The sequence below is a fragment of the Sebastes umbrosus genome, chromosome 12 (assembly GCF_015220745.1).
Source record: "Sebastes umbrosus isolate fSebUmb1 chromosome 12, fSebUmb1.pri, whole genome shotgun sequence".
NCBI lineage: Eukaryota > Metazoa > Chordata > Actinopteri > Perciformes > Sebastidae > Sebastes > Sebastes umbrosus.
Window position 1 is genome coordinate 32,046,561 of NC_051280.1, and position 16,468 is coordinate 32,063,028.

General features: G+C 41.6%; 1 protein-coding gene across 2 annotated transcripts in view; it reads right to left on the reverse strand.

The window, feature by feature from the left end:
• myo10 (myosin X) overlaps positions 1-16,468 on the reverse strand; it is a 134,243-nt gene that overhangs the window by 77,437 nt on the left and 40,338 nt on the right. For both annotated transcript variants that reach the window (XM_037787266.1, XM_037787267.1), the window contains exon 3: positions 6,569-6,727. In XM_037787266.1, coding sequence (XP_037643194.1) covers positions 6,569-6,727 — 159 coding nt within the window. The remainder of the gene's footprint in view (positions 1-6,568; positions 6,728-16,468) is intronic.

The window sequence follows — 16,468 nt, forward strand, 5'->3', positions numbered from 1 at the left end:
CTCAGCCGTCAACACTCGTGTCCAGAAGTCAGGACAGATATCATCAAGAGACAGAGAGGAAGCAGCAAAGTGACAAAATCCAGACACTGGAAACATCTATGAGCGGTTAACTATTACATTATTGATTGATAAAGCGTCTGTAGTTTGGACTTAATTGAACCCAATCGTTTAAGTTATTAGTAGAATGAATTCAAGAAGCAGTTAAATCAAGAACAAATCAACTGTCATGGAGCCATTTTTAATAGCGAGCTAAAGACTATTCTCTTTTCCACAGCTTTTAATTAATCATTTCAATCAAAGGTACTCTATGTAAGAATCAGAAATGCTTGTTAACAGCCACACCTGTGTCCGTTAAGTCAACTAAAGTCAGCGTCCTGTTGCTCGCGCTTGTGCTCGATCTACATTGACATGAACGAGCATCGCTCAACACAGTGAGGAGACACACGTCAGCTAAAAGCACAATATCACTCTATATTTCAGCTGCTTGGCAGTAATGTTAGCTGACCAGACGAAGGTCTCTCCATGAATCAATGCTGATCCTAGTGTTGGCTTTTCCCGCCTCAGCCTCCCGACCGCGGCCGGAGGGAACAGGGGAGACACCGGAGTTTTGGTCAGAGACGATAACGTTTCTCTCTGCGGAGCCCCGTCACTTCACAAGACACGGGAAACCTCTGTTGGTCTGGAGGAGCTGCAGCAGTTATTTCTGCACAAACGTCCACTGAACATTCACTAGATATTCTCAGAGCTAAACTAACTCTTCTGCAGTGTGGAGTGAGCAGCATGCACGTGAGAGGTGGAGAGAGAGAGAGTGAGAACGAGCGCGGTGTGTGAGTGAAGGCAGGCAGAGGAGCAGAGGAGCAGAGGAGCAGAGGAGCAGAGACTCCGGTCCTGGAGACCAAAGCTACGGTCTCTCTCGCGTCCTCCGACCGCGGCCAACACTGTTTAACAGACGGGCTTCACTAGATACAACCAAGAGGTTTTGGTGCTTCTGTGTAGTTTGTGTTGGAGTCTGAGTCTGAACAGCGTAGCCACACGCGAGCGCGCATGGGACACCGACCAGCAATGATTTATACGTGCAAGAAGTTACAAACAGTCCCTTTAATTCTGCTTCATTATTTTCGCCTGAAGCTGCTAGTTTGCTGCTAAATTTATTAAAAGTTTGCAATGATTAGTTGTGTTTGAATTCTTCAAGTAAAAAAAAAATCTGAATATATCTAAAATAATTTTTCTTTGTGCATCACAAGAGTTTACGCTAGATAACGGATATAAACTGAGATAAATGTCCTCTTATTTCTACATACTATGAGCCATAGTTAGTTCATAACAATTATAAATAAAGTTTATAAGAATTATAAATAAATAAATAAACTGATATTCAAAGCAGTGACTTCAGAGGGTCATTAGCATGTAGCGTGTTTACCTGAGACCACCTGAGCTGCCATTTGAAATAGAATTTGATAGATATTTCATATATATTTAATATAATGTGTTTGTTGTATCAGAGACTGTTGTTGGCTCTCTGGCTCAAAGTCCTTCCCTTCGGGTTACCACGACCCGCTTCACTAAAACCTCTCCTCTAATTCTCCCTCTTTGCAGCTTTTGGACCAAAGAGGGTAAAAAAAAAAGCCCCGTCAGAGCAGAGATCAGGCGGCTGTGATGAATTGATTGGATAATTTCGACCATACGGGAGCATTCACATGTGATTAAAGTAACGAGATGGCATTTGTCAAAGGTTACTGCGGATAACGCGCGGCAGAAAGCACAAGGCCGTCTTTGTCGCCCGGCTTGTTGTGGTTTCTGGAGAAAGTGCTGGGTCAGGTTTGTGCATTAGTCCAAAAGAGACCGTAATGGTTGAGAGCTATTTGTCCTACATCTTGCTTTGTTTCCTACACGCCATACAGTAGACTCATTTACTCTGACTGAGGTCAGCAGGAACAGAGCTGCTTTGTTTGCTCATTAGCTCGCTACATGTGTAAAGCAGGAATACATTACAGGCTCTGAACACTACTACCACTCCTGCTTCCACTAGAACTGCTTATAACCCTTTGTATTGTGGGAATGCTGATTCAGCATTCCCAGTATTGTTCTTCTAAGGTTTATTCAACTTCAACTTCAACTATTTCTTCCGTACGTTTTTTGGCCTTTAACTAGTCCTGCATACTTTCAGCTACAGAAACCATTCAACTATCAAAATAATCAGCTCTTTATGTAACTACTGTTACTGCTACTACTACTACCAGTGATGTTACTGCTACCACTACTGCTACTACTGCTCCTGCAGCTGTTCCTACTGCCTCAACTACTACTACTACCACTACTACTACTACTCTTACTACTACTACTACTATTACTACAACAACTACTACTACTACTACTACTCCTTCTGCTACTACTACTACTACTACTACTACTACTACTACTACTACTACTGCTCCTTCTGCTACTACTACTACTACTATTATTACAACTACTACTACTACTACTACGACTACTACTACTACTACTACTGCTCCTGCTGCTACTACTACTACTATTACTACTACGACTACTAGTACTATTACTACGACTCCTACTGCTACTTTCCACCCAAATACCACTTTCTGTGTAACAACTTATAGATTTTAAAGGTTCATTCAGTGAAAATACTATTTCTGTCCAAGCACTTATAGTTTTAAAGGTTTATTTCACCCAAATACTACTCTCTCTCTTTCTGTCTCTGTTTGTGTTTAGCAATGCAGTTCATCTGTCTGATATACATACAAAGCATTTCTTCTTTCCACCTATTCAGGAAAATTCTAATCTACCACTTTTGACAGTATTACAGTTTAGCTTCCAGCTTTTCTAGCAATGTATTTCAGCTCTTAGCTTCTTTAGCTAATGCAGTTCAGCTTCCAACTCTGCCAGTTGTACATTTCATCTTCTAGGGTTTTCAGCAGTGCAATGCAATGCATTTGAGCTTTAACATTTTTAGGCAAGTCATTTCACATTTCTGCATTTTCAGCAATGCTTTGCAATAAATTTCAGCTGTCAGCATTCCCACGCATTTTCAGCAGGAAATGCATTTTCTGGTTTTAGTTATGATACACCCAACAAACACTTCCAGAAGAATACCGAAACCTAGAAAGTCTTATTTGTGCTTAAACCTTAACTATAGTGCTGTCACATACGTTCCATGAATATATTTCATTCCCCTTTAATTTGGTATATGGACAAACATCTTCAAAAACATGTTTCAGCTTGTTGAAAGAGACACTTCATAAGTGAGTTACCAAAGCTAGAGGAACAAAGATCAGAAGAGGGAACAACTATGACCACATGATCACATATATTACAGAGAGAAACAGCATTTTCACATTCACTGAGGTTTTGCTGCAAAGCTAACATGCTCTTAACTGTCTCGTCTCACAGCTTGGACGACATGGCGGCTATCAGAGCCGAGCCAGAACGCACCGGCTCCCGCCAAACTCCCGGTGAGGCCACCGCCGGAATACCAGCGTCTAAAATGAGCTTCATCCTCCGTCTCACTTAGCAACCTGCTGCTCTTGGCTGCCAAACAAGGAGCTCCGTTCAGGTTTTAACAACCTGAAAATCTCCCTACTTGTTTGGGTTTTATCACCTGAGCTTTTCATCACCTGGTCAACGCTGGAGTCGTGTAAACATCAGAAACGACCTTTAAACCTTAAACCTCCCAGAAACATGGTGGAACGGAGAAAGTTTATTCACGTTTGATTTGTTTTCTCTGATTAGAACGGATTTACTTTACGAGAACAGAACTAAACTAAACTTCTCTGGAGTTGTTATATTTGCAGTCACAGTGCAGTAATATATATACCACGTATTTCCTTTACTATAACAAGTATTTCATTTATTCTACCAAGTATTTTCTTTATTATACAAAGTATTTCCTTTATTATACCAAGTATTTCCTTTATTATACCGAGTGTTTCCTTTACTATAACAAGTATTTCCTTTATTATACTGAGTATTTCCTTTACTATAACAAGTATTTCCTTTATTATTGTACTGTATATTATTTGTGAATACACTGTTATTTCTATTTTTATTTTATTTTATTTTTTGCTACTTAACTTTTACTGTTTCCTTAATGGAGCTCCTCAGCAAAAAGTATTTCACACGATTGTACTTGTATAACCGGTGTGACAATAAACTTGAATCTACTGTATGGACCAATGTTACACACCTGGAAACACTTCAGAATTCAACTACTTGCATAAATACTCTGTTAATTCGGTGTAATTAAAGTCAATTTTTTAACAGCGTTTTTGGGGAAAAAGGTGACACCTAAAGTGATCAATGAACTCTTAGATATTAGATTATATAATGAGCGGTGTCTTTGGAATACTGCACCTTCTTTTCCCTAACATATAAGAAGTGTTTTAGAATAAAATGTAAGAGCTGGCAACAGCTTTTTTCTTTTTTATTCTGAACCCTCCTTTTAGCTCAGGCTGAGAGAAATGTTATATCCCATGTCGCAAAGAACAGCAGCATCTAAAATGACTATTGGCATATAGTTCATGGCTTAACCACAAGAGCTCAAAATACAGATCTGATGCAACAGAACGAAGCAGACTTGTATTTTTTTTTTTATGTGGACAGAGAAACAAGTGGTGGTTTTAGTGAGAACTAAGGGGAAAAGGACCATTAGAGAAACTTAAAACCTTAGCCAGGCCTAAAATGAACCTTCTCACACAACAGTGTGTATAGAAAAATATCTTATTTTGAAATTTTTTGCAGAAAATTCTGTCCTAAAAGATTAAAAAAAAAGCTCTTTCTATGCAGAAACTACAAAAAAATGAGAGTTTTATCCATGTTGGATTCATGCGGAAATCTCTGAATGTAAAAAAACAAACAAAAAGCAGTCAGACGGGTTTATGTTTCATTGTGAAAAACCTGCTGTCTGCACACGTGTCTCCTGGACGTTACTCATACTTCTCAATCAGGTGCACACCTGAACCTGGAGCTAAAACCTCACAGACAGAAAGCCAAACTTCTTTTGACAGGATGTCCACAGACAGACATCGCTGATCATTCCAGGAGGACGCGTCTCGCCGTTTCACAACAACAACAACCTGGAGCTTTCTGACCGAGCCATCACCTTCTGTTATCTCGCCTGCGTTTAGACGCTTATCTCTGCTCTTGCGCAATGATTGAGCAACTCCAGCCGTTCATGGGAGATTCCTGCGTATAGAGCTTTAGAAAGAAGGCAGCGTGGACGCCGGTGCTGCAGACAGTTTGTTTTAGAGGTTTTAATGTCAGACGTTCTTCTCCATTCTCAGATTTCCCCCTAACATGTCTCAGATCTGACGTTTTCTCATCAGTATGAACAGGAAGTCGTCATTTTTCACTGCTGTTTTATGATGCAAAATCAGATCCAGAAGCAACATGTCAGAATGTGGTGATCTTTTGAGCAATTTTCTATTTATTTTCACGGTTTTCCCCCCTACTTTTTCGCTATTTTCTCCTGGTTTATTATTATTTTTTTTAATTTAAATTTAGATTAAAAAAATCAGCATCATAAAACTCATTCTGTATTGATGCGTCTACCTCACTTCATCTACCGTTTTATAGTTTTATAGATGCTTCTATAAAAACACTCTGTTTTAGGCATTTACCCTCCCTGCTCTCTCTGGATGTTGATACGCTATTCATGTAAAAATGTGGATTAAGCAGTAGATAATATTCACTTTCATTTTGTGCAATTTTTACTCTTACTTTTTATCTTTTAAATTAATTTTGTTTTCTATTAGGGCCCGAGCACCGACAATGCTGAGCAGCAAGGACCCTATTGAAACTAAGGATTATTATTATTATTCAAATTAATTTGCCTTAACATGCTCAAAAAGTTGTTAAACTTGGCACACTTATCAGACGTGGTGAAAAATGTATTATTTTAAGGCTTTCGGGCTTGGGTGTTGCAAAATGGCTCGCTAGCGCCCCCTAGAAAGTTAGAAAAATCGAGCCCCTCGCTCCGGTTTCACCTACATGTATGAAATTTGGCAGACAGATGTAACATGTGGAGAAGCACAAAAAAGCCTCTTGGAGGTATGCCCACAACTCAACAGGAAGTCAGCCATTTTAAATTGAATGTGTGATTTTCGCCCATTTTTAGTGTTTTATAGGCCGTGTGCTTTAACAAACTCCTTCATTAGGGCCCGTTCATCGCTGCTTGCAGCTTTATATATAATTATTTGTTATTATATTTGTTTTTTGTGTAATTGTTTTCTCTTTCCCCCATACGTTTTGTACATGTATACTTTTTTGGTATTTTTTCCTTCGCCTATTAAATGTAAATAAAATACTCAAATGTTGTCTCCAGTGGAGTGAATGCAAGCTGTTGTAAAAGCAACTTCAGGTTCATTATCATCTTCTTTCCAAATCAGCTAAATTACGACCGCTGCTCTCATAATGCATACTGGGTCACAGAGAACAACTAGACACAGTGGACAAAATCCCGTCAGGCCAAAAGGTCAAAGTCAGCAGCATTGAAAACTCTTCAATGTTTTTAAATCATCATCATGGAGTGTGTCTCAGCTTGTAGGGAACTTACATAGATGTGTCTTTGCTGGTAGCGCAGGAAGAGGTTGTGCATGATGGCGCCGTCGTGGAGGTCCTCGAGGGTCGACATGTCCTCCACCCCTCTGACGCTGCTGTGGTGCATCGGCTGCACCTTCTGTCTGGTGAGTGCATTCTGCTTGTAGGTGTACACCTGGATCAGAAAACGGAAAAAAAAACATGAGGATATGCTGAAAAACGGAGGATCAAATGGTTTCCCAGCTCAACAATAATGCACAATAATGCATGACAATAACCTTAACCTTCATTTTTCTGTTAAAAAAATTCCAGTTCTCAAGTTTAAGAGTGAGATATTTCCCAAGAGGTAATATTTTTAAAATCACAGGAAAACATTCAACCCTGTTACTGAGTAGGTCCGTGTGAACCTCCTCTTTAGGTCTGGTCCAGTTTTTTCTGTACCACGAGTTTTACATCTTTATTTTTAGATGCAACTTTCTCTCTGGACCAGAGCAGCTTTTCATAAAAGCCCTGAGATGCTAAAAGAAAAATGACATGACATATCTGCACATTCTTTTAAACAGTAAACTAGCAGAATGAATTTCCCTGCAGTTCTTCACTGACTCTCTTATCAGGGATGAACTCTGAGTAAAGATCACATAGCAGACGGTTCAACACATATTTCTGTGCTGCAGTAATAACGATGTATGATAGAAAACAGAAGAGAATGTGAAGCGAGACTGAAAACATTAAGACAGACAGCGGTGTGACTTTATATAAAAAGGATTAGAACCAGCTAATATTGTTTAATCACTAGATTGAGCAGATGTTTGGGTGTTGTTTTCATCCTGCAGAAGATGACGTGATGTACTGCCGGGAGGTGAAACTCTGACAGGGTTCATCTGTTCGTGCTAACAGCCTGACTGGTCAAACAGTTTAACCGTGTGATTTACAGCAGGACACGTCCTGATTCCTGACTGACAGATTCTCTCTGGTGTTACTGGAGGAGGACAACGTCTGGAAGACAGCCTGGAGGTCAGAGAGAGACACTCCTGGATTACATGTCTTCTGTATCAGCCAGAGAGGTATTAGGGTAAATATTTTTAAAAAGGGTCAAAATTCACAGCAGTAAAAATAAATGAGTGGTTGTACCAGAGTGAAGCCAGATGGAGGTGAAATCAAAGCTGCTTTCAGTGGCAGAAGAAGAACTCAAATCGTTGACTTGCTCAGTAAAACGAGCAGCATCACATCATCCACAGGTTGACTCAAGAAAACTAAAGTAGCAGAAGTAAGACGCTCCGCAGTATCTAGAATTACCGACTGGAAGTCAGAGGACTGAAGTCAAATATCACTTCTCATGCTTTCAGATCATTTAAAGAAGGAGAAGAAGGAAGGACAGAAGAAAGAAAGAAAGAAAGAAAGAAAGAAGTTAATGAATGCAATCAATAAGGAAAAGAAATTAAGAAAGAAAGAAAGAAAAGGAGGATGAAACAAGTTAAAGAAAGAAAGAAAGAAAGACAGAAAGAAAGAAAGAAAAGGTGCAATAACAGCTGTTTTTGACGTGTAATAAGCGTGATAATGTACAGCGAGCCGGTCATTGTTGTGAAATAAACCCCTCCACGGTTGCGGCATCGCCCTGTCGGGCTTTATTGAATCGGATCGGAATCGGTATCGGGAAAAATGTTATCAGAACATCTCTAGTTTTCCAACCACCAGACAAACATAGTGGGGTAAAAAGTACAATATTATATAGTATAAAGTCTAGAGTAAAGTACCAGTAAGTTCAGTTCAAGAGTAAAAGTACCATTAAATAATCGTGTCCTGTGGCAAGAACATCTACCTTCCTCTGCTGGTTGGAAAAAACCTCCTCACGGCTCGTATTTCAGGTCACCTTCCACCGACGTGACATATGGCAGATAGCTAGCGGAGGTAAATACTGTATGACCCGGGGCCGGTAAATAAAGCTGCATGAGGGTTTCAGCAAACGGCTGCTTATCATCGGAGTCTGAGGAAGGACAAGGCTGGACAGCTTTTCAAGACAAAACTAGAATTTGTTGATGTCGAACCCTTTTACCCTGATAGATACGTGTGATATCCCCAGTTCTACGTGTTTTAAGGTCGATTAAGGTCAATTATGAGGATGAGTTCAAACTTTAGTCAAAACATCTTACACAAGTCTCAACTTCAACATCAACAGAGGACATCTTATCTTAAGAGACGTGTCTAACGGTGACATTATGATCTCAAAACATCCTGAATACGCTGGAGACATGAGAGACGTTAATGGTGAAGTTAAGAATGATTTATTTTCAGATTCCAGACAAGTCAAGTCAACACATTAGTCCTCCAGATAAGGCCAGTATACTCCAGTCCTTAATTGTTTTCTTTTCTGCTATTAGCGATATTAGATTTGACAATTTCCACATAAAACCACTTTTTTCACCCCAAAATGAGGAAAACAGAAAGTGATCCGGTTGTCTTTGCGACAGCGGCGACAGCCATAATACCACTTGACAACACCAGGGGGGAGAAAAGTTGAAAAGTTGTCCGTTGCCATAAGCCTCCAAAAAATGATTTAGCCTTTCGGTTTCATTTGAAGTAAACATAGGAACTATGAAAAAAGGTCTCCAAATCCCCAAATACATGCTGCAGTAGCGCTGAGGAACAAATATGGAGTCTCAAAATACAAGAATATCGAGGAAAACCACTTTAACATGTAGACAAAGAGGTTCTTCTTCTGCTTTGTACCGTCTCTCTATAATAGACAACTACTGTATGTTAGACCACAGGCAGTCCAGTCGAGAAGAGGACGAGCCGCTGAGGTTAATTAAGAGAAGAGCTCAAATTATCAGCACTCTGCAGGAGGTCTGCAGCCTGCAGGAGGACGCTCAGAGAGATCACGGCTCCAGATAATGATCCGACACGACGGCATCACAGAGGTTCAATAGAAGAAGTTAATCAATATGTTGGAGGAATTGTGTTGCCTGAAGCGACACAGAAGACCTCCTAAACTGTCTCCGACTCTGTCCAGGACACCTTTGGCAGGAGGTGCTATTTACATTCTGTAGTTTCTTCTGTGAAGTTTTTACACCGTCAGACTTTAACCACGTCGGCTTGTTCTGGGTGGAAACAAGGAGAGCAGCCAAACCCGGTGCTGTCTCAGCCTTTTCCACAAACAGCAACGCCACAAAAGATTATTCAGGAACACACGACGCAAACACACAAGAACACACGGGTCCGGCATTTCTTAGAGTCCGTGATGGATTTCAGTTGTTCCAAACCTTTGTGTCCTGTCTACTCTTTGTCACAGGTGTCTCTACATCTGGGTGTTTCAGATGATTTCATTAAATAGTTTAAGGCCTGAAAAATTATCCAGTATTATGTTTAAACATGAAGGAAATCTTGCAAACTGCTCGTCCACTAAAAACACCATTATATATTCACATTAAGACAGTTAAGGACTTTAAACCAAGAGGTCAGTTGGAGATGTATGACTTTGCGGAGGCCAATAAAACACAGACATTTCCTACCAGAGTTCAATATATTTAATAATCAGCGAGGAATCTCTGTCTGTCTTTCCGTGTGTCCTTCACATATCTCGAGAACCGCTCATCCAATCTGTTTCACACTTGGCGGGTGTATTGCCGGGGACCCAAGGGAGTGCAGTGTCAAATGTGGTGCAATTTGACCAGATGGTGGCGCTATAACAATGAACTTTATGTTTTGTCTTGTAACTTGTGAATCGTAACACTCAAAAACAAAATTAGATTCAGATTTTTTGCTACTCCTACAGATTTTGAGCAATCGTCACCAAATTTGGTACAGACCATCTCTGGACCAAGCTGGAAAAAGTAACTTTTTCGGATTTTTTATGTTCAATACAGTTTTGCCACAGCTGGCCCTCAAAGTTAGCTCAAATGCTGTGGGTAGGACTTATAGTATATTACAAAAAAAGTCTGAAAATCTCCTGAATGCTTTGTGCCATCGCAACCACATTTGGTGGACATGTGTAGATATGATGTCTGAGTGACCGTGACTAACTTGGTGCCATTTGGCCAATAGGTGGAACTGTAGCAGCATCATTTAACTATAAAGGAAGGAATCTCTGTCTGTGTGTCTATATATGTATGACTGCCCTTCGTATATCTCGAGAACCGTTCATCCGATCAATCTTCACACTTCCGGATAGCGTGCTCTGAACGGGTACACACTCTGAATGGGGAATGCAATAGTGTTAATAATGTTGATGACCCATGAAAGACATATTGCTCTTGTTGTGTTTACTTGTGTCTAACAGAAAATCCCAATTGAAGCTTTAACACTGTTGCTGGTGATGTATGTTGGTTTCCTCTTCTGTGGCTAATTGATAATCTGGTTTCCCACATGACCAGAGCAGCATAATGAAGTATAACAAACTAGCTGACTGACTGTAAGACCATAAGCTGAACATCAGAAATGTGCGCACGCACACGCACACGCACACGCACACGCACACACAGAACTCTGCTGCTGGTCGTTGATCCGCTGTGACCAAGCAGCTCGGGGTGACTTCCTGAAGAAAGCTGCTCTTTGTCTGAGGAGTCAATCACATCTGACCCCCCACACAACACACACACACACACACACACACTAACACCCTGCACACCCCCCCTCAGCATCCTGCCAGGCCTCATTTCACACATTCCAGCTTCGGTGACGCTTCAGGGGAAACTGAACGTCACAGATGAATGAAACACGATCGCATCTTTTCAACGGCGTGTCATCAACGCTGCGTTCACAACCGTCATGTTCTGACGGGTTTATCGCTCCTGAAACAAACAGAAGCGAAAGTCTACGGCTCCCAAATATATACATCCACCATTAAAAATGCTTTTTCTTCCTGTAATGTAATGTACTGTTACACACTGACCTGGAGGGGACTATAACTGCTTTAAGAAATGAGACACACTGTTCAAAAGACCAACATGTTTACATTCGCTGAGAGGTCGACAGTCACAGGGAGACTTGTTAAACTGGTTCAATGTAAACACAGTTTACAGTCATCAGTCAGACATGTGCAGTCAGTCCTGAGGTCTATATGTAGGGACCATAAACACACCTTCACCTCTCAGTCAGCAACTAAGAAAACTACTTAGTTGGGCTCAGGAAAGATCGTAGTTAAGTTACACCAAACCAAAAGCGGTTACACGACACCGGAAATGGCGTAACTTAAGTACGGAGGTTATTACTCCAGGAAAAGATCGTGGTTTGGGTTAAAATAACACCAGAAGTGGTGTAACTTATATGGAAGTTATGTGACAAATAAATCAGCTTTGAATTCTGGTTTCACACGGGACACGAACGCCGGTCTCCTGGGTGAAAGTCCTGTGGTTTTTGGCCCACCAACCCATCCCAACCTCCTCCCTACACGGCGTTCGCCACTCTAATACTTCCTTATTCACAATAATGTGGATTACATATGAATTGATTTTTGTGGGATATATAGGAATTACAGTGCATTACTTTTCGTAGGTACGACAGAAGAGCCTGCAAGGGCTGAGTCATTTTGGGGGTGAAGTGTTCCTTTAACTATTGGCAGGGAATGTCAAAGGGTTTCTATAAAAGGTCTTCACTGTCTCTCTTCTGGTCATGGACAGTAGTCATAGCATTACAGTCAGGCCTCAGTAGAGGACAGGTTGTCCTCTGGCTTTGGCCTAATTAGGTTTCTAATTGGTCCAGTTGTCTTGTGTGGAGCTGAGGAGGGTCCACGCCTCTAAAAAACAAAGCCGTGGGGCCCGGACGCTAAGCCTAGCGACAGATGCTAACGGGAGTAAATCTCTGTGAAACAAAGCCATTAGACAGCAGAGCAGGAGGAGGTGCTGGAGTCACTGCTGTTCCTCGGATCAACAGGCTCTGTTCCTGGATCAGTCGGGATAAAGTTTGTTGTTCTTTGCTTATGTGGATCAGGAAAGTGAATTCACAATTATGTTCAGGCAATTAGAAGACTCTTAACTAGAGAAATCAGTGACAGAGGAAGGACTTAATGGGTTTCTGGAGTTGATACTGGTCCTGTAGTGGTCCATCACTCATATTATAGGTGGATGTGAAAAGTAACCACCACAGTCAGTGTTATCAGCTATAGTGGTGGAGCGATACAGTGTTTTTGAGTCTTTATATTAATCCACATTCTTAACTTTACAGCAGGTTGATCTTTCCAAAATTAGATATTTAGTTTTTCTTGGTTATATATTGAAGTGTATTCTTGTTTTTATTCTTGTACATTGTCTTGTTCCCAAGAGGAGGGTTTTAATGACGCTTTGATTCAGGCAAGCTGTTCTCACACACAGTTCGTAGCTATACCTCCGAAAAGTAATGCACTGTAATTCACAGAATCGTGAACCAGAAAATATAAATGGTGGTAAACGGCGCATAGGGAGGAGCTCGAAGTGGATGGCTGGGTCAAAAAGAACGTTCTTGTCCTGTGTGAAAACAAAAGTTAACGTTGATTTATTTGTCATGTAACTTAAGGACTTAAGTAACGCCACATCCTGAGTTATTTAAGTTAAACCGCAATCTTTTCCTGAACCTAACTAAGTAGTTTTGTTGTCTAAACCTAACCAAGTCGATCTTTTCCTAAACCAAACTAGGTGGTTTTGTTGACTAAACCTAACCAAGTCGATCTTTTCCTAAACCTAACTAAGTAGTTTTGTTACCTAATCCCATCCAAGTCGATATTTTCCTAAACCTAACTAAGTAGTTTTGTTGTCTAAGCCTAACCAAGTCGATCTTTTCCTAAACCAAACTAAGTAGTTTTGTTGCCTAATCCTAACCAAGTCGAACTTTTCCTAAACCTAACTAAGTAGTTTTGTTGCCTAATCCCAACCAAGTCGATCTTTTGCTAAACCTTACTGAGCAGTTTGTTGTCTAAACCTAACCAAGTTGATCTTTTCCTAAACTTCAAGTAGTTTGTTGCCTAATCCTAACGAAATCGATCTTTTCCTAAACCAAACTAAGTGGTTTTGTTGCCTAATCCCAACCAAGTCGATCTTTTGCTAAACCTTACTGAGCAGTTTGTTGTCTAAACCTAACCAAGTTGATCTTTTCCTAAACTTCAAGTAGTTTGTTGCCTAATCCTAACGAAATTGATCTTTTCCTAAACCAAACTAAGTAGTTTTGTTGCCTAATCCTAACCAAGTCAATCTTTTGCTAAACCTAACTAAGCAGTTTGTTGTCTAAACCTAACTAAGTTGATATTTCTCTAAACTTCACCAAGTAGTTTGTTGCCTAATCCTAACCAAGTCGATCTTTTCCTAAACCTGACCAAGTCGATCCTTTCCGAAACCTAACTAAGTAGTTTGTTGCCTAATCCTAACCAAGTCAATCTATTCCTAAACCTAACCAAGTCGATCTTATCCAAAAACCTAACTAAGTAGTTTTGTTGCCTAATCCTAACCAAGTCGACCTATTCCTAAACCTGCAGAAGTTGTTTACTGTGAAGAAGGAAGTTTATTTTGAAAAGACTGTGTGCATGTAACGAGCAGAAAGTGACGTGTTGCTGAACATTTGGAGGAAAAACGCACAAAAAAGGAGGAATAACTTTTTGGTTAGATACCATACGAACCGTTGTATGAGGATACGTTGATTCAGGACTCATTTTTATATTGGTAAGACTGGTACATTCCCAGTAAGTTGTTCACCGTATGAAAGACTTTGTGTATAGTAGGTGGTCAATACAGCGGTAAATATCAGAGTATGTCCACCATATTTTTACGTGTGTCTTGTCGGAGGTCGCCGGGTTTCTCTCGTCTTGCTCAGGTTTCAGTGTTTTTGACTGAACAGACAGTCTCCTCCACTGAGCTGACTGCAGGACAATGCAGCAGGAGATGAATGGTGATTCAAAGAGCAGCTGCTGCTTTTGATGATGATGATGGAGGAGGAGGAGGAGGAGGGTGAAGCTTGAGGCGGGTGGAGGGGTTACCTGTTCAACTCTCTGACAGACAGACAGCGTGAGGGCTCAGTTTCCTCTCCTAACGACACATAATGACGAGTTTCATTCCTTCTCTTTGCTGGCGTGAAAGTGAAGATCCTGGTATCATTTGAGACTACAAAGCTAATGAATCCATCGGTACCAACCATGTCTCACCAGCTTGTCAGGTTGGAGGTTAAATAACGCTCCAAACTTACACAAAATTTTGGCGAGGAAAAACTGCCATGGTTATTTTCAAAGGGGTCCCTTGACCTCTGACCTCCAGATATGTGAATGTAAATGGGTTCTATGGGTACCCACGCTATGAGTCTCCCCTTTACAGACATGCCCGCTTTATGATAATCACATGCAGTTTTAATGATTTGAGCATATATTTTTATGCTAAATGCAGTACCTGTGAGGGTTTCTGGACAATATCTGTCATTGTTTTCACAATGGACAATCATGCAATTAATTGCGATTGAAAGCCCTAATTCATATACAAGCGTGCATGTACTGTACTCTTCAAACACACACACACTGAAGTGGGCGGGGTTTATAGTAGTGTGCTTCTCTGATTGGTCAGTACAGGTTTTCCTCACAAAGAGCAACATCTGCTCTGAAGCTGAACAGGTGACGTCCGTCTCCAGTTACACACAACAGACGGCTGGCACACACACACACACACACACACACACACACACAGGTCACTGTCGTATTATGGTCTGTTTCAGGGATTGAACCTGTGACTTTTGTGTTACAGGACGGTCCTGTTCTGTCAGGCTGCTCCTTCCATCTCACATTCATCTCATTGTTGCTTGGAGTAAAAATGATTTTGAGCAGCTAATGCTAACTCCTGTAAAGCTGTTAAACAGATCGAGTCTGGTGCTGAGAGGAGAAGAGAGGAGAGGAGAGGAGAGGAGAGGAGAGGAGACAGGAGAGGAGATGAGAGGAGAGGAGAGGAGACAGGAGAGGAGAGGAGAGGAGAGGAGAGGAGAGGAGAGGAGACAGGAGAGGAGAGGAGAGGAGAGGAGAGGAGAGGAGAGGAGAGGAGACAGGAGAGGAGAGGAGACAGGAGAGAAGAGGAGAGGAGAGGAGAGGAGAGGAGAGGAGAGGAGAGGAGAGGAGAGGAGACAGGAGAGGAGAGGAAACAGGAGAGGAGAGGAGACAGGAGACAGGAGACAGGAGAGAAGAGAAGAGGAGAGGAGAGGAGAGGAAACAGGAGATGAGAGAAGAGGAGAGAAGAGAAGAGGAGACAGGAGAGGAGAGGAGACAGGAGAGAACAGAAGAGGAGAGGAGAGGAGAGGAGACAGGAGAAGAGAGGAGGAGAGGAGAGGAGAGGAGAGGAGAGGAGAGGAAACAGGTGAGGAGAGAAGAGGAGAGAAGAGAAGAGGAGACAGGTGAGGAGAGGAGACAGGAGAGGAAAGGAGAGGAGAGGAGAGGAGAGGAGAGGAGAGGAGAGGAGAGGAAACAGGAGAGGAGGGGAGAGGAGAAGAGAGGAAACAGGAGAGGAGAGGAGAGGAGAGGAGACAGGAGAGGAGGCAAAAAGAGTAGAGGAGAGAATCAGACATCGAGTCACACCTCTATAGCGTTGCTAAGAACAGCCACATTACCCTACAGCTCTACAACCACAGCAACAAACAGCAGCCTCCTCCGGCTGAGACTGTAAACTGGTGTGAGGAGGCTCATTAGCTCCAGTGACCAGCAGGTCTAACGGAGTCTCTGTCAGAGAGCCGGAGAACAGGAGATAAGAATGTCTTAATCTGCCAGTAAATCTGCAGGACAATACGCTGGCTCAACATGACCCCAAATCCCCTCAGCGCTCTCATTTACAGACCGTCTCTCTGCTAGTGACCCTCTGCTGCACACCGCCGGCTACACAGGAAGTCTTTGTTAAAGCTGTCAGCACAGGAGAGTAAACCCCCCCCCCCCAAACAGTTCACACAGGTTACTGTCTGTTGGCCTCATGTTAAAGGCTTCGGTTAAACAGCA